We start from the raw sequence: 18,899 nt of genomic DNA on the forward strand, positions 1-18,899 counted from the left end.
ATAACTTTTTTTTTCTGCTGCTAATATTAGAGTTGTTTTGTTCTCAAGTTGGCCGCAAAGGCGATCACGTGTCGTGCTGGTTAATTGCCTTGAACGAGCGCCGGAATAGTTATTTAAAAAATGCGGCATCTGGCACACCTCTCTGGAGAAGCGTGGCCTCCGCGATCAGCGCGCCGCCGGAGCAGATCGCGGCGGCCTCGGGAGAGGCCACCGAGTATGTTTTGCACACACTAGATGGCGCTAGCACATCTTGCATTCGTACTTTTGAAAAAAAAAAAAAAAAAATGAGTGGTTAGTTCTTGGAAGTTTTTTGTTCGTGTTCAGCAAGAAAGCACACGGATTAAAACCAAATGGAAAATATGCTGTTCGTTGAACGTTTCGCGTTGCGCGAACAACTGGGGTGCAGTATGCAAGGACCGCCCTGAAAGGAATCACCGCACTAGAACAATTCAATAGGTGAAAATTCCTCTGTTAGGACACAAGCTGGCGCTGCGTATTATGTGCGAACTCTGACGAAAAGCCAAAACATTTGTTTCTCTTTGTTGCAAAACGCGTGGCCGGGCGACTCTAAGAAGAGCGGTTTTCTTGCACGTGTGGCGCCAGCTTTGAAGAAATTTATTCCTTTCGATCTGATTTCTATATGCCGTAAAACAAAAGCAGAAAAATAAGTAATTTTCATGTTAGCTGCAAACACGTTATTACACATCACACTTGCATGCATAATTAGCGCTAGATGACAGACTTTCAAAACGAGCCTAGCTGCTGCAAAGGCATGCTTCACGGAATCCCTGTGTGGGCTTTAGAAGGATTTCGTGAGCTATGCCTTTTGCAGCGACTGCCACATTTCCGCAGTTAGGTCAGCAAACATAAATTTTGCATGCAAATGAGGTGTGTAATGAAGTGTCTGCTGCAAAGAGAGCCACAAAAAGTTTTTGTTTTCTGATTTTTTTTTTCGCTTTTTTTATTGCGAGCGTATTTGACCGCGGGCGTTATGTTTCGCGCATTCAGAGACAAAGAATAGCGAGGAAAAAAAAGTTAACGTTCATTTCCAACAGCCGTTTTCAACAAATTTAAACAGGATTCGTGACTATATAGGTACGCCTTTGGTGGTTAGACGATGCTTCTAGTTCTTGAAAGAATGTCGTACGCCAAAAAAGGACGAAACAGGAAGGAAACATAGAACAGGAAAGAGGCGCATGTTTCCTTCCTGTTTCGTCCTTTTTGGCGTACGACATTCTTTCAAGACGATGTACCAACTAACCCGTCAAAAAGTTCTTCTAGTTCTCCTTGTAGCACTTACTGATTAACAAGAGCTGGTTGGAGCTAGCGGACATGGCTTCATGTATAATTATATGTCCGTCTTGCATCCCGTTAGAAGTCGCATTAATTGTCAGACTACTACTTTTTTCACAAAAACATTTTTAGTGACCTTAAAAGCCATTTTACGTAATGCATCCCCCACGAATTGCATTAGAAAAGATCTGCGACGCACTATACGCGTAGCATGGGCGAAAGCGCAGTCCTGGTGGGCCTTGAGGGTATTTGACAATAAAGCTATTACAGCTGCCTCACTGTCTCTCTGTGCGTGAGTTCTGACTTCTAAAATGCAGGAATTGGATCAAAAGAACAGAAAGAAGTACAATTGCGTACATAATATAAGCGGAATACGCTATCCTGTTGTAAGTGCAATACAGTGCTGCCAGCCCTAGGGATTTTTTCCTAGATTTAGAGCATTTGGACGTCATTTAGGGGAAAAGAAATTTTTTGTATAATCTAGGGAAATTTCATTTGCTCAGAGAGTTCTTTTTTTCTCTCTCAAATTCGGAAGACAGTACAAGCTTTTCGTTGTTTTTGCTCTACAACTGACGGAGGCCCGCACACACGGTGGAAGAACCGCGCTGCGCTGCTCAATTTTCAGTCGCTTGCATGCATGTGAACCGGACGTGTATGGTCCCTGACGTGCCAGTGGCCCCCGCTGCTGTGATCTGGCGCGACACTGCATTCCCTCAACACGCGCACCCCTTCCTCACGCTGTATTTGGAGCTCGCTGCACAACGTGAAATTCCTATTTAGTAAGCATATCTGCATGTTTATTTTGATAACTAGGAAAGAGCAAGGGCGCCATTTTTTTTTATAAGCTAGTCTAACTAGGGGAACAATTTCCAGTTCACCCGCCGCGGTGGCTCAGTGGTTATGGCGCTCGGCTGCTGACCCGAAAGACGATCAGCCTCGGGGGTCGAATTTCGATGGAGGTGAAATTCCAGAGGCCCAACTGTGCGATGTGACTGCACGTCAAAGAACACCAGGTGGCCGAAATTTCCGGAGCCTTTCACTAGTTCATCCCTCATAGTCTGGGTCGCTTTGGGACGCTAGACCCTCCGAAATCATAAACCATAATTCCCAGTTCCACCACGACGAACAAAGTGAGTTGAGGTCACATGAGGCGTGCAAAAGCTGTAACAATCACTGCTTCATTGTTTTAATTGGCTCAAACTGTTACGTCAGCCACCCTCTAGAGCAATCGCTGCAATTGAACAAGCAGTTTCCGTATACTCCTCAAGCGACCTCCAGGTATTTTGTACGTGGTATCCTTCGGCTGAAGTCTGAACCGACACAACATGAGGGAAAAAAATTCAGTTAATTCCACATGCAGATGCATGTTTACTAATATCTTGCGTACAGTGAAAAAAAAACATACACAATATAGAGCATTTAATTTGTAATTTCCAAAGAGCGCTATGGTTTATCTTGTAGCTTCATTTTGAAGTTCTTCATTTCAGATCATTCATTTCAAATTTACAGCTAATTTGCTTACCAACGTCGGGTAATGGGGTAGCTTCATGATAACGCTTGCTACTGAACTACGCATAGATATACATTTTTTTTTTTCATAATTGAACACTATTTTTTTTGTATCTAGGGAAATCTAGGGAATTTTTGGTTGCAAATTGAGGGAGAAGCGGCTCTGGAGGTTGGCAGCACTGGTGCAATAACGCCTGCCCTATCGGAAAACAATAGATTCTGAGTGTCCATGAGAAATTGTACCAATTTATGGTCACTACCAGCATGCGCATATACGTTAGAAAAAGACGCGGGACAGCCTTTTCAGCAGTCGCAACTTTTCGGCAGGGCGTAGCTGGCGTAAAGCTGTTCTTACAAGCCTGTCGGCTCGGTCGGCTAATGACTGCGAATCAGAAAACTTGCTGCCCGGACGAATTAAGTCTGACCCTTAAGGGCATGAGAAACGAAGAACAGGAATAAAACAACATTTTCAGAGGCAAATCGGCATTCATCTTGAAGCTGCACTTGCATGCAGCCTTCTTTCGCTGAAGATCAAGCCAGTAAAGAAGTATAGCGTATCCGAGTTCTTGCATTTTAGCGGCGCAGCTGTAGCGACATTTAAACCATGTCGAGCGCTTCCTTTTCTCCTAAATTTGCACTGCCCCAATAAATGACAATAAATGCTAAATAAATTGCAATCAATGTTTTGCACCACCACATCCTAAATTTATGGACGGGAAGCAGTAAGATGCCTCAGGGCCCTCAGTAACGTTTTCTTACTAACCGAAAGCGGCCAGAATGCACTTATGGCAGAATTATCATAGCGAAGTTTACCCGATACTTCATTTTTTTTTTTTTCGGTAACAAAAGAAGGGGCATCTGATACCACCGACAGGGCTAGAATTTGAGTTTGGGACGTTCAAGAGAGAAGAGAAAACGGCAGTTTTTAGTGCATCAGTTCCGTGATGAGAGAGAGATCGAATGTTTCTTTGTTGACCGCTTCATTGCTGGCTTACTCATTCTGAGTTGCGATTGCTGAGTCCAGCCTCGAAATATGCCAAGCACGTTTACTCATCGTTCGCTCGAACAGCTCTCAAGGTTGCGGGCATCTCGCGAGCTCAGAGCTGGGCGCTCAACTCTCTCTCTCTCTCTTCTTCTAATGTTACGCGTTATCGAGGAATTCTCGTTCCGCCGTGTTTTCTGTGTTGTTCTCACCGTCCACGACTGATGCCTCACCGACATTTTTCCACTGTCCGCCGCAAGCGAATCGACACCCTCCAGGGGCGCTCGACAACTGAACCAACATCCACATCTCTGCCTCATTGCTTTGGGCTTGTGTGAGAACCTAGGGACGAATGCGGAGCTTTCCTTGCATTTTTGTTTTTCGTTGCCTCCAAGGCTCACCCTACTTCATTTTTTTCCTTTCTACCCTTAGGACCATTTCTGTTACTTGGTATGTTTGCTCCTTTGCTCACCCGTTTTAACAGCAGGCGTGCTTTATCCTACATTCATGTTGTTTTTTTTCGCCACCTTTCGTGGGAGCAGGCGGGCAAGACGTCGATGGGAAGCGGGTGCGCGCTTCAAAAGCAGAACCCCTTCGTGGCGTCGTGTGCTTGTTCATTTATTTATTCAAGCATCTCAGGAGGGCTGTGGGTAACAGGGTAGGGCAGGGCCCAGCTACTTCTCTCGGCAGATGGCGCTCGGGGCGATGCGCCCTCGTTCGCTGCGAAGAGCTGCCGGCGCGGGGTCAAGGTTGCCGATCCGCGCGCGCGCCGCCACGAAGTGACACGCACACACAAAATGAGCGACGTAGGGGAGTCCTTAAACGCACGCGCGGCACAAACGCACACACACTCTTGCATGCGTACAAAACGAAGTGAACGACACTTTTAAACGACGGCAGTCACAAAAAAGAGAGATAGAGAAAAGGAAGGGCAATTCGTAGTTATTGGAGTGCGGCTTCGAAGATGAAGCTCTTGCACAGCAAACAGGTGAGGCGTCCTTTATGTCATGCATATTTCGATCGTTTAAGATGCGGGGTGGGGGGAATGCTGCCTGGCGAGAGGGATAGAGGGAGGGGGGGGGGGAGGCAGAGTAGGGGAGGCTCTTTCTCCTCTTCTTTCTGTTTGATCTGATGCGCACTGCTCTTTATTTGATGTTACGATTCATCGCTAAGAAGCTTGCCGCCGAGGTTGATTTCGTGGGAACGCTGCCGGCCGCGAACGCCGAATCTGGGCGCCGGGGCTCAACCCTTTCGTCACACACATGTGCGCCTCCGGACGACTTTGCACGGGGGCAGGCGCTCTGTCGGCGAAGGAGATGATGTTTGGAGGTCGTTTATCACATGCTCTTGTTGCTTCCTCAGCTGCCAGTGCAGAACCATACGTAGGTTCATTTCTCACGTGTCCTTTGTGCCCGACGCGGGGGCCGGAGACGCTGTCATCGCAGTGTGCGCTTGTTCGCGAAGGAAAGACGCAACGCGGGCCCATCACTGGCAGCCTCTTGAGGTTCGTGAGCAACTTGTTCGAGACGGTAATGGCTCTTAGGTGTATCTGCCTCACAGGTGACTGGCTGGAAAAGAAACTGAGCCAGGCGTTGTCTGGTCTAGGTCGCAACTAAATCTGCACGTGAAGAAAACATGTTTGCCCAAAGTGTTCAAGGAGATTCCCGAAGGTAGAGTTACAATCACGGGAGAAAACTTTTTCATTGTCCCCAAATAGCCTCGAGTTCCCGATGCACGCGAAGCTTCGCAGGAACACGCTGCGCTGAGCAGCCGCATAACGAAAAGAGCAATGACAGCACAAAAAAAAAAACAATTCCGAACTTAGTATCACCAGCAAGAGCGCTGTTTTTGAACAGCCCACGTTTGCTCGTTCCTGCCTTTAGAACACCGTAATTTTGCCTATTTAGTTCACAGTCGTCAGCGTGTTAGCGTTTTAATTAGGCTTGGCAGTACAGAACCACCCACACGCCATTCTGCGACGAGGAAATGAATCAGGGAGAAAAGGGCTCTAGTACGGGAAGACGAAAAAACAATGTTACTCAAAAAAAAAAAAAAAGTCGCAGCCCCTCCCCACTTACTAAGGAGACCAAGAGAATGAAATGTTTTGTGATTGTCGTAGTGGCTGCGCCACGTTAAACCGTCGTCACTCTATACGAACCTGTATAAATATTCTGCGCACTTCTGTTGCGTTGCCCATAGAGGCTTGTCGAGTTGTTGCGCTTGCTCCACAAGAGACAGAGCGCAAAAAGAGATGTCAGGGAACATGCGGCCCCACTGTGAATCGTATTCGCACATGCGGCGCAGCAATTACGAGGACTGCAGCTTGAGGAACGTTGCACTTCGTATGCAAGGCACGCTCAGCTTGATTCGAAGGGCTGAGAGCGTGCAAGGAAAAAAAAAATGACGAGGGGAAGCTGCGGCGTAGGAGCAAGAATGGAAGCTAGAGGTCTTCCGCAGCTTGGCTAGCGGCCAAAACTGGAAGCACTGCGAGCTATATTGCAGTGCGCATGACTTATTCGCTAGAAGATCATGGTGCTGACATCACTCATTTTGGACAACAGATCACGCATGCTCGTCACCATGCAGCTCCTGCAAATCACAGACGAGAACCGGGGCATGCACCACAAAATGTCCAAGCTCGCTGCGGTATGTTTTTTTACGTGCGTTCACGCGATGCTCCCACCATGACAGACAGATCTAAGCAGAAGCACTAGCTGGCTATATCTTTACAATGCTTTACACGTGAGAGAAACGAACGAGTGGTACGGAATAACACGACAGCTTCGCACTTTTTTTTATTCGTTATAGGCTCCGATCTCTCCGCGTCCGTCAGGGCAACGTATGTTCGCGGCGTCGTGAGACAGGCCGCTCCATAATGCATGAAATGAGCCGCGTTTGCCGCTGAGTGATGGAACGTGCCGATAAACGGGCGCGCTTTAGCGCGGGGCACTGCTTGTGGTGAACGCCAAGTTCGTCACGTCACAAGGCGCGACGAGCCGAGGAGCCTGGCCATCTTCTGGCCGGACGCGCGCACGCTGAATCAAGACACGAACTGGAGCTGCGGCTCCGCGCCAGCAGCGACTGCCGATGATAAAGCAGGTGGTAGCTACCGGTGCAGGCTATCAAGATTCGGCCGCGCAGCTTTCACCAGTCTGCGTAATGAATAATGCGCCGAACGTAGCGAGGACCCTGTCAGAGAACGCGTGGCAAAACAGAAGAGGCAAAGCGAGACGGGGCCTCCCGTGCATCGGCGCTCGGCGCAAAAACACCTGTCTCGGCCGAGATGCGATTAGGGCCCACTTAGGTGGTGTCTGCCCTTTCGCGCTCGGGCCTGGTCCGGCCCCGCTCGGATTCTAATTGGCGCTCCCCTTCCAGCTCCGTCTGTCGCGGGAAGCGGAATGAAGCCGCCGACTGCCGCGTGTATAATGAAGCCAGGTGCCGGGCTACTTTGCATGCGCGGCGCCCGAACCCTTGACCCGCAGTCGGACTGAGGCCGCCGGAGTGACGCGGTTCCCGGGCGGCGTCCCCCCCGGCCGCAGGCGCGCTCAAGTCCGTGCCGTGCAGCCACTGCGCGGGCCGCCGGCAATTTCCGTGGGGACAAGATTAATCGAGTTTCCTCCGGGGATGCACACAAGCTGCTCGCATGCTCCTTGGCCGCCAGGGGATAATGCGTCGCGTAATTTGTGTCGTCTAAGCCGGGTTGTATAGTCCGTATTTCGGCTTGGAATGGCCATTGGACGTGACTGTATTACAAGAAAAGATGCGAGTAACTCCTCGCACTCTGGCTGAATGATCCCGCGCTGCCATATCAAGCATAATCATATATTTTGCTCAAAGGTTTTGCAGTGGTACAGGTTGCGCGAAAGCAAGGCCATGCGAAGCAGGAAGAACATTTATCACTGTGCAGCGCGGACCAAACGAAACGTCTGGAAGAAGCTGCGCGGCCGTTTTGCGAGCGAACTTACGCCTTTCGATCGGCATGTAAAATTACTGAGTCGTCAGCAACGAAATCTGTTCGAGCGGTGTGCACGATTCTTGCATCCTGGTGACATCGCATGACCTCTCAGCGTACTTTTTCGATACCGAATCGAACAGTGTACAGCTTTAAAAACCCAGTCGAATACGAATCGAATAGTGAAAGAACCGAACCGAATACGACTCGAATATTGTGTAATTATTAGCTACTTCTGCGAATATTTGTTAAAAAGAGTCTTCATGCGAAACAGGGAAGCGATAGGGGCGGCACTATAAATCATGAAGCGCAAGCCGTAGCTGTCTATAGACAAAACACTGACCTCCACTAAGGGATACGCAAACATGAAGTCAATGATGTCATACGCATAGCGAAATTGCCTTTTGCTACCGATGAGGAAAGCGAACTAATTAGCGCGAAATCTCGGTTGATGACAGGGACGAAAGTTTGAGCCTTGCTCTCAGACACCAGGCATGAAGGCAGGGATTGCTATGCCTGCCTCATCCCTGTTGCGTCGCCCAATTTAGATGGCCATATAGCATGTGAGCACACGAATGGACCGCGTCGCGGCGCTTTCCTGGACGCGGAAGCATGCTGTGCAGCGTCGGAGTGGGCCTCGTTCTTGAAACAGTCGTCTGGAAAACAAAACAAACAAAAAAAACATTCGAACTTCGTGTCAGTCATTAGAAATCTGTTCGAAAAATTGAGAACATATTCTATTGTGTTTAATAATTTATAACACGCACTATTTGATTCCTTCAGCGAATCGAAGTGAATGATGTTCGGTTCGCTGTCCGAAAATTTGGAATATTCGCACATCCTTACTTTCTTTCCGCGATAACCATGCTACTTAGTACCAGATAGTTACGACTAAGGCCTGGAACTTTATGCATTTACTCACAGTGCCTACAAATGTCTAAATATGACATTGAGGGACTTGATTTTCTTTTTTTGCTGTCTTTAAAGCCATTTTGCTCAGATTTCTGAGAAAAAGTGTCACACCTCTCCTCTCCGTTTGGAGAGAATGCCTTCAACATGACAAAAAGGTAAGAAACTAGCGATTCGTGAACCCAGGAAGGAGGAGAGAACCTCCGACTAATCAGCAAGCAACCGCTACTTTGAAGGCGAAATCAATGGAGGAAGCTTTGTGCGTCAACAGCAGACTACTCAAGCACATTACTCGGTAGGCCGGGTATACAGGTGTCAGGAAAAGAGGCCGCAACCGGGGATAAAAATGGAATCCTTGCTGCTATGTTGAACATAAGACGTGTCCTACTCGGAGCGGATATGGTTGCATGTCAATTGATGAGCTATGATGCCCCATCAACTCTCACGCTTCAAGTTCGCACCAAACTTCGTGCGGCGTGGAAACAAGTTATATGAAGCATGGGCCACGCTAGCGGGAAGGGGAAATGTTCAAGAGTAGCGACCTAAGAATGCCATCTTAGTGCAGGGTGCTTATAGGATTTGTGAAGTCCGTGCTCGTATAAAGGGACCAATCGTATAGGCTGTTCGTTTACTTAGCAGTAAAATGATCGATATGAGGTTTTTTTTTTAATTTTTATTACCGTGTCAGTTTGCTGTAAACAGTAAAATAATTTGACTCAAGACGCGGGCGTTCCGTTTTTACGCGACTATCATATTCAATAATTTTTAGCTCCTAAATACGTGACTTTTGTGGTCGTGTTACAATGCCACTCCTATAGTTAGCTAGGGCCTAGATTTCCGGGTCCTAAAAAGCTAGGACAACCTGACGGGGAGGAAGCGCTAGTCCCTTCAAAAAAGAACGCGAAACTTCTATGTCGTCCATTATGAGGCAGTCGCGACTCGCTACATACTTCCGAGAGAGAGAAAAAAAAAAATCGACGCGGCGGCAGGGTGAAAGGCATGAAGAAAAGGATGGGAAAACGCGAAAAGCAATCGCTGCAGACCTTCCGGGGCCCCACAGCCTGTTCTAAGGGAAAAAAGGAATTAAAACTGAAATGTCTTTGTCAGGCATCGTTTCGCTGATGTGCCACCCGGGCAGTTTGGTTTGTCCCACTTATCTCTGTTCGCACTTGTCAACCCAGCACTCGCGCATGGCGGCATTTATTTTTTTTTATTTTGCACGCGAGTACGCGCGCGTGTTTTGTTTGTATTCTGTACAGTGCACCTGCGTCAACGCTCTGCATCTTGAGCTTCGCCTTGCAACATTTCTTCCTGCTTGTCTTTGTTCTTCGATTCTGTGCTTTGGTTAGCCCAGGGAGTAACCAGCCAGTGAACTCGATCTTCCCGCGTTATTCTGAATCTTTCTGCAGCCGGGGCGTCGTCCTGTAGTCCTGCACATAACTTACAGACTTCCATTTTTTTTTTATTTCGCTTAGTTTTATAAATTTCGAGATGCTCACCTGGTATTTGCCACGCCTGCCGACGCCACTGAGGCTTCAGTTTAGGACTCTGTAGGGCATGCACGCACAGGGCTCCTGCGTGTTTGTAAGCAAAAGTTGTACGACGTCAGTGCGCACTACGGTAGTAAAAGCAGTAAGTGCAGAGCCTCCCGATATACACAGCGCCGTTCCCTCTGCTTCTTGCCTCGACCGTTTTTCACTAACAGTGCGTATTGTATAATAACGTTTAGTGAATCTGCTATGCTTCACCCTAATTTTAAGCCTGAAAGGGCTAACATTTCCACAAAGGTCAATTATTTGGGGACTAACTGCGCTGCCACAAGCAATTAGTCCCTTGAGCAACCATTTCTCCCGTGGCGACTAATTGCTAAGAGGCCGTCGTCCACAGCTATAGTCTCCCAACAGACTGCCCATTTGTCGCCAAGGGCAAGTGGTGCAGTTAGCCCCGCTTCACTATTTTTTGGCTCGGAGTGATCGATGCGCGGTAATCAGACCCAACACGCGCGTTACGGCGCAGGTTAAACGCTGTGCACCGTGAAAACAGTGTGTCCGCACCGCCATGTTTAGAGTGCCGATGTGCGTGTATACGTATACGAATGGCCCACCTGGCTATGTCTAGAGGTTGGACTTTTCAGTACTTTATGAAAATTCGGCGGACTGTTTTTTTGGTGTTTATCTCAGAACGCCGTATTCGTTTTTCTTTCGGCGAATACTATTTCCTAAGGATGAATTACCGTTTTTGTTTTTCGGTGATGTAATGTGGTATTCGTGTGAGGTGCAGAGTCACCTCGAGCTTTTTTGTGTTTTTTTTTTGTCAGTTTCAGCATTCGATTTACCTGTAATGAACCTACAAATGGTCGTAAATATTGCAAACGCTATATAATGTATATAGCGGTGCTTGCCAATTAAAGGAAGTGCTATCCGCAATAAAAGAAAGTAACAGAAGGTAAATGATGGAACCTTTGAACAAAAACGCAAGTATGTTGATTTCTGAAAGGTGGGTCACAGTGTTATTTGGGCTGTTGCGCTAGATTGAGCGAGAGGGTATCGTATCGTATCGTATCGTATCGTATCGTATCGTATCGTATCGTATCGTATCGTATCGTGGTCTGTGTGCTGACGACAGCGATGAAACTGCCGCCTAACTGCCGTGGTAGTCAGAACATGACACGTTTTCGTGTCATTTATGCATGGTTTCGAGTGCCCTCGCAAGCAATTCAGGCACCTGCTTCACCAAGTGACTGCCCTCAGCGGGTGATGACAGTAAACAGCGCTTCTCTAGCGGACGACGTATGGCCGATGGGGTATCCTCTCAGCCTGAAGAGGCGTGTAAGGTAACGAAGCGATACCTCAAAATGCACAACTGCGCTACTTAATCCAACGGTACCTCATCTCACCACGCCCCTGGCTCATCTCACTACGCCCCTGGCTCTCGCACTTTAATATTCTTCTTTGGCTGACTAACTCCTACTCGATTTCCAGCAAGCTGCGGCGCGCATGTCGGGGATACTAGCCTTTTGCAGTTAAAATCAAATTTCGAAATCTGGTTTCGGCGTACTTTATTGGCTTTTTCTTTTTTTGTTCGGTTTAAACCGAAAAGTCAAACTCTAACATATGTCGCGGCGCGGCATTTACTGGCACTTGAAGGCGCTCCTCCGCTAATCTCGAGTACCTGTAGCGTCGCGTGGGAAGAATCTACCGGCGTATGCTCGCAATACCACGGCGTGCACATCGTATCTTGGGAGCAGCGGTTGGTTGTTTTAGCGGTGCGGGCTTCGAAAATCTCAGCCAAGAGGCAACAGCGTGCCGTCAGTGACCGGTCGCCCCCGAAACGAACCCCGGACAGGCATCCCATGCTGGCGGAATGGAATGGTCGACCTTATCGCGGCCGGCGCCAGCATTCGCGACCAGATAGCGCGCATAAGCGCTGCGCAAGTGGGCCGAGAAGGGGAGTATGGGAAAGGGGACGTGTCTTTTGAGCAGTCTGCGTCGCCCGTCCGAGTCTTTCTTCCTTTCCTTTTTCCTTCTTGTTTTGCTCTCAAGCCGGAGCGAGCAGCACACGTAACGGGGAAAGGGCAGTCGCTGGAGCGAGCGCAGGTGGGGGTCTCGCGCAGGAGCCAATTACAGGAGGAGATGGCCCCGAGACTTGACGAGGCGGCGGAGTGGAATTGGAAAACGTCGCCGCGGCCATAAGTTACAATGAAAACCGGTGAGGGGGGGCCCCAGGGAGGAGACCCGCGCGGACTCGCTGCCGTCGTCCGGGGGGAAAACGGCGGGACTTGAGTATGCACTCACCTGCGCGGCCCCGGTCCCGTGTCGTCCTCGGCCGATAAGAATCGCACGCTGGCCTCCTTTCGGGAAGAACAATTATTATACTGCCGCCACTGCTCCCGCGTGTCGGCTTCCGTCCACACCAGAACTGCGCTGCTAATGCGACGACGGCGAGCACGAGCGGAGAACTTATAGAGCGCCACACTGGGGTCAGAATTGGTGTGCATGCCGAACCACGCGTCGCGGACGCCGACTGTCTATGCGTGCAGGTGGCTCTTCCTGCTTGCAGATGCAGTAAGCACAACCTTGTATAGCTATGCCGTGCTGGTTCTGGTTTTTGACCCTTTCAATCGCTGTAGTTACTAGATCTCTCACTCAGCGTGAAGTTCGCACAGATAAGGAATTTTCGAGACCACAAACATTGGGATATTTTAATACGCGGCGTCATACTGCGCTCTGTGACGGACGACGCCGTTCCTTGGCGGTATGCTGCTCTTCTGCATTTATAGTCCACGCAGTTTTGACATTTTGCCCTTTGTAAGATTTGCTCAACATTACAGGACTTCGTTGTTATTCAGCGTTCACAACATGTTGACCAGAGGCTCGTCCTTGCATTTGTCCCAAAGCAATTTTTAGCGAGATATTGAGGACTTATTAAAGAAAGAAAAAACTGGCTATAGAACATGGAGCGGCCGTGCCGTGATAGTGCATACACAGCCGACTATACCGGGTGTCCCAGCTAACTTGAACCAAGGGTTTAAAAATGAAATATTGGAGTCAGGAGAGTGAAACTACCTGCATATTGGTGATAGGCATTTGGCGCACCACGGGAAATTTTTTGTATCGCAATTACTTAACTAGTAATTAAGATAATTTTTTTAAATTTTTTAATATTGACTTTAGACACTAAATGTGATTCGCAAAGTTGGAGAGCACTTTCAGAAACCCGCATTCCATTATTCGCCATAAAGAAAACCTTACGTGTACCTCTTTTTCCGAGCTCGAAAGAAAGCCCGCGAAATACAAAAAAAATCACGTGACGAGCACATTTGCGCGTCGCGATCGTGCTGCTCTCAACCGTGCTTTCAGTGAACGAAATCAGCTCCGGCCTTTATTCGACGGCCCCGTTGCAGCGGCAGGCCGATATCTTGGCGGGGGTTTTTCGTCCGCGTCAGCTAGTTGGCACCCGGCGACGACGACTTAGTCCCAATCTGATAAGATACTGAGATGGCGAGTCTGCTTTGTCACTCAGAAGCAAAAGAGAAATACAGGGAATAATGTTTCGCCGCGAGGTGTTGGCGGCTGTGTGTTTCAGTTTCCTAATGAGGATTTTGAAAGCTGGAAGCAGCGGTGAAGCACAGTTTGTCGTGTGCTCTTCTTATGCCACTCTCATGCGAGACTGAATCTTTGGTGTAGTGATTACTAGCACTGCAGACATGCCGTTTACAAATGAAGAGAAAGCAGACATGGTTCTGGCTCTAGGTGCATGTCATGGGAACAGAAGGCGCGCTGCAGACCTTATGCAACAATGGCACCCAGGCAGGCGGCCAAGTTCAGTAACGATCCTGCGTGCCTTCGAGACGCTGCGACGGATGGGCAGTTTTACGTCCACACGACACAGAGCACCTGTTTTTGACGAGGACTTCGAGACGCATATTTTATCGCTGTTCGCTCTGGAACCCCAAGCAAGCGTGCGCAGCGTGAGCGAGGATACCGGAGTCTCCAGGTCATCAGTTTGGCGAATACTGCGCAAACACCGCCTGCATCCGTACCACGTACAGCTTCATCAAAATCTGTTGCCACGGGACTTCCAAAACAGGACCGATTTTGCTAATTGGATTCTGATAAAGATGCAGGACGACCCGGATTTTTTGAACAAAGTGATATGGAGTGACGAAGCTAGTTTTTCGCGCAATTCACAGGTGAACCTGCACAATGCTCATTACTGGAGCGATTCAAATCCCTACTGGGTTTTACAGACGCAGCACCAGTACCAGTGGTCATTTAGTGTTTGGTGTGGACTTTTCGACGGTAGTTTGATCGGGCCTGTGTTTTTCGACCAGACGCTGACAGCAGATCGCTACACCAATGATATCCTCAGAGGACCCGTTGACGACTTCCTTTCGGATCTACCGCTCGCCAGGGCCACAAATGTGTGGTTTCAACACGATGGCGCCCCCGCGCACAGCAGCGCCAAGGCTCGGACCTGGCTCGACGCAGCGTTCCCGCAGAAATGGATAGGACGACTAGGTCCCGTGAACTGGCCAGCCAGGTCTCCTGATATGACACCTCTGGACTACTTTTTGTGGGGTCATATCAAGGACAAGGTGTACAGCACACCAACTTCCACACCGCAAGACCTTAAAGACAAAATAACGGAAGTCTGTTTAAACATGCCTGAGGCTGTCATACGAAATGCAACGGCTGATTTGGTTACAAGATGCCATAGCTGTATCGTCGCACAAGGTGACCTATTCGAGCACTTTTTATAATTGGTAAGAAACCGAAATGAAATGGAGTCAGGACAACCGCATGCCACGGCTGTCATCGCCGCACAGCCAAGCCATAAACCGCCACTTTTATTTTCTTTGCAACTGGCAAATAAAACTCCTCTCATTTGAAAACTTCGAGCTTGGCAGTCTTTATCGCGACTGCAAAGCGCAGCGCACTCGCTGCAATTTACACCGTCACGCGCGAACTGGCTGACACGGCCGAAGAAACCACCACCAAGATATCGGCCTGCCTCTGAAACGGGGCCGCCGAATGAATACCGGAGCTGATTTCGTTCACTGAAAGCACGGTTGAGAGCAGCACGATCGCGGCGCGCGAATGCGCTCGTCACGTGGTTTTTTTTGTATTTCGCGGGCTTTCTTTCGAGCTCGAAAAAAGAGGTACACGTAAGGTTTTCTTTATGGCGAATAATGGAATGGGGGTTTCTGAAAGTGCTCTCCAACTTTGCGAATCACACTTAGTGTCTAAAGTCAATATTAAAAATTAAAAAAAAATTATTTTAATTACTAGTTAAGTAATTGCAATACAAAAAATTTCCTGTGGTGCGCCAAATGCCTGTCACCAATATGCAGGTAGTTTCACTCTCCTGACCCCAATATTTCATTTTTAAACCCTTGGTTCAAGTTAGCTGGGACACCCGGTATATGCAACGCACAGAGGCTTCTTTGTTTCGCCCCTCGTCGCTTTGCTGTTCACTGTCTTCGTGACAGTGTGATGAAAGATTGTGTTGTCAGGACAACCGGAACAAGATGAACATTTTCCCACAGACTAAGCCTATGTAAGCGCGCATATATCCCAACGCACACCTGAGGACAGGATCTGAATGAGCCGAAGGAAGCATTGGGCGTGTGTGCCTTTCAATATGTTCCGGAGAATCAGCCTTAAAGCTGGCTCCTCTCGAAGGTCCTAAATTCACCACCTCTTTTCCCCCGCTTTTAGAACAGAATAATAGACTGATGATTGAGTTGGTTCATGACATCTTGAAACACAGCGCACGAGACGGATACACAGCTCCGCGTCCGTTTCCTTCGCCCTGCGTACCGTCTCATGAGCTACGTTTCAAGAAGCTTTGAGAGCAACTGCCTGAAATTTTTGCTGGTATGTATATATACGTGAGACGCACGGGGCGTCGGCGCTAAAAGAAACTTTTTCGGGCTTATAAGGCGAGGGGGAAAGCGGTAAAATGAACATTGAGTCATACTGCCTCGCATAGAAACAACCCCTGCAAACACAGCAAGCTGCACGCCTATGAGAGGGGAATAGGAGCACTGTAAGGCACTGCCGCAGCCCACGCTCCATAAGTCACGGAGGCGCTGCCTGTAGATTGAACCACGCACAGTACGCCTTCGCACCCAACAGAAATATAAATGTTCCTCTCGCCCGAAGCACATTTAGGCATATCCTAAGGTGCATCTCTCATGCAAAACACAATTAACTATAGATTCACCACATTAATGACATTGCCTGCTTTAGATACCGCCTTGCTCTCATTCATGTCCATAATTTGCTTTCTGCGATTCAGTCCGAGTACCATTTTTTTTTTGCTTACATACCGCCTTTATATGACTGAATTTACATTCTCATTTTTCAAAATTAGCTGCGTTTTCCTGTTTGTTTTTTGATGCCCTGGCACGTGTTCAATCTGCTATAGTGCTCGTCTTATACCATTCCCTGTCACCGTTACTGACGTGTTGTGGTGTTGAAAAAGTACTGCATACTGCGTTTGTGTGATATGTTGTCAGTTCTTGTGCATGCGATATATTCTCCTATGGGGAAATGAGTAGCCGGTGCCACTCTCAGGAACCAAACTACACATTCATCTAAATAATTAAATAAAAAGACCAAGGCACAGACATTTCAGCCAACGCTTCGAGGGGCTACCCGTTGTGTCTTGAGGTGGTCGACATCTACCGGCGCGTTTAACAATTGCGCCTGAGCTGAAAGAAAACAGTCCCAGTTCGTCACTGCAGAACTGCGTCGACGCGTAAGCGCAGCTGAAAAATCCTGTTCGCCCTCGAGCGTTGTTTTGAGCACCTCGTACATAGGGCGACGTGACTGAATTCAGTGCCCTCAAATTCGGATTTCGAAAGCTTCGAATGAAGCGAACCGCATTCATCGCTGAATATATTGGGAGTCGAACTTAGTTTCGTCGGTACTGTTGCGGCCTCTGTCGAAAGCGCACGCGTTGCCCGTTCGGCGCGTCGTCCTACTTTTCCAAGTACGCACCGTCGTCATTCGGTTGCGAGACGCGGCCCCATATGGCGAAACATTCTCGTCGAGCATATGGCGGCTTGCCGCTCGAAGAATCAGGTTGCGTGTCGCCTCGCGTATGCCAAAATGCGGCCCCCATTTCGTCGTCTCTGTTTTATGATAAGATGCAGCAGGAAGCGCTAACGCGTGCGCAGTGCCGCGGCGTCTGCACGAACGCTAGCTAATTTCGGCTCTGGTTTCACGCCGAAGGAGGTGTTTTGAGATGATCGAACTCAAGCTTCACCCGCTAATTTCTTAACTGTGCAGAATACAAGTAAAAAACTGCGGTCGATCTCTTCGTCAAGGGTAGGTGCAAGCACGAAATACGTTGCGGGCGCCTCATAGATGGGGGTAGCCGCACTCGGACATTTGCCAGGCCCTCCTTTGGCTGCCGCCATCATCACCCGCTTCTATTCCAGCTGGACAGCGTTCTCGGCGTGACTAGGCGTACAGCTCGCCCCTTGCGGTGCTTTGCGTGCCGCCGCGCTCAGGCGTTTCTCTTTTCGCGCTGGCAGTGCACTCGGCGCCTCTCACTGCTTGACCTGCCAGTGCGCGCCTGCTTTCCTTCGTCCTTTGAACCGTGTTAAGCCGCCTCAATTAGAAGCGTTCTATCCATCGTTCTATCCATGCAACTATAGAATCGCGGTCGTGACGGCGCACTGTGACGAGCTCGGGGTACACTTTGGGTATGGCCTAAGTAAGCATTTAGCCTACTGTTCCCTCCACTGCGGAATTCCCATATCCCTGTACAGATTTGGAACGTTATACCTGACATACCCCATACCGCATCATTTGTTGCGTATGCCTGCGCTGGCTTTTCGATTTCTTTTGCATGCATAATAAGCCAATCCGTAATAGAAAGACAAGATGAGAATCTCTCAGCTAGAGGCTTTCTAGAATGTTCCACGACTATCGAGGGGAAGGTTTTGCCCTAAAATCAAGATTGAGAGGCTAATGAAAAAATAACTAATTTTTTAATTTGGCAGAAACAAAACATACCCCGAGTTTCTCCTCCGAGTGGCCTGCAACGTGATTTTAGTTGCGTTCTACACTGTGTTGGTGCATTTTTAAACTTTGGCACAAGTTACGTGTATACCCCTAGTGAAACAAGTCGCTTCCTATATTTATAACCCACATATATCTGGGATTGGTGATGAGATATTTCTGTCAGGTACGAAACTGATTACACCGGCGTCTAATATTACCTCTTGTTGGCTCATGAGCGAGGGGCATCCCATCCCCTTCTGCGCGAAATTTCGTAGAACTAGCGCTGAACAGGATGGTTTTTGACTTATTGTGGCCACCTTAAACCTAGATGCTTTATCATAATTTTCCTGAAAAATATCTGCAGCAAAAGTAACAGGAATTAACAGCAAATGGATGTCTTGCGAACGCACTGCAACACAAAGAGTCAGCCTGAGACGGGATGAAAATCAATCTAGAATACGCGACACAAATTAATCTACATGACCGTCACTAACAAGATAGGGCCGCACAACATACAGTACAACTCCGTTGCACCCGCACTTCCTCACAGCTTACATGTACACATACTGTACAGGGATATCTGAGTACCAGTAGCGATCAATGGCTGCGCTCTCGCGCTCTCTGTGCCTCTCGTGAGTTCATTGAGCTTATACCAGAAGTGCATCTCGCACTCTTCCTTGTGCCTCTTGTCAGTTCATTTAGCTGAAAAAGCGCATCTTTTGCGCTCATCTGTCTC

The 18,899-nt window shown here is 48.6% G+C and overlaps 1 protein-coding gene across 1 annotated transcript in view; it reads left to right on the plus strand.

The window, feature by feature from the left end:
* The first annotated feature begins 4,720 nt into the window (after nt 1-4,720).
* LOC149351487 (uncharacterized) overlaps nt 4,721-18,899 on the plus strand; it is a 90,721-nt gene continuing 76,542 nt past the window's right edge. Inside the window, exon 1 of the mRNA XM_089577037.1 lies at nt 4,721-4,772. Coding sequence (XP_089433163.1) covers nt 4,749-4,772 — 24 coding nt within the window. The 5' untranslated portion in view covers nt 4,721-4,748. The remainder of the gene's footprint in view (nt 4,773-18,899) is intronic.

Source organism: Amblyomma mixtum, chromosome 3, assembly GCF_055824585.1.
Source record: "Amblyomma mixtum isolate Tamu chromosome 3, ASM5582458v1, whole genome shotgun sequence".
Taxonomy (NCBI): Eukaryota; Metazoa; Arthropoda; class Arachnida; order Ixodida; family Ixodidae; genus Amblyomma; species Amblyomma mixtum.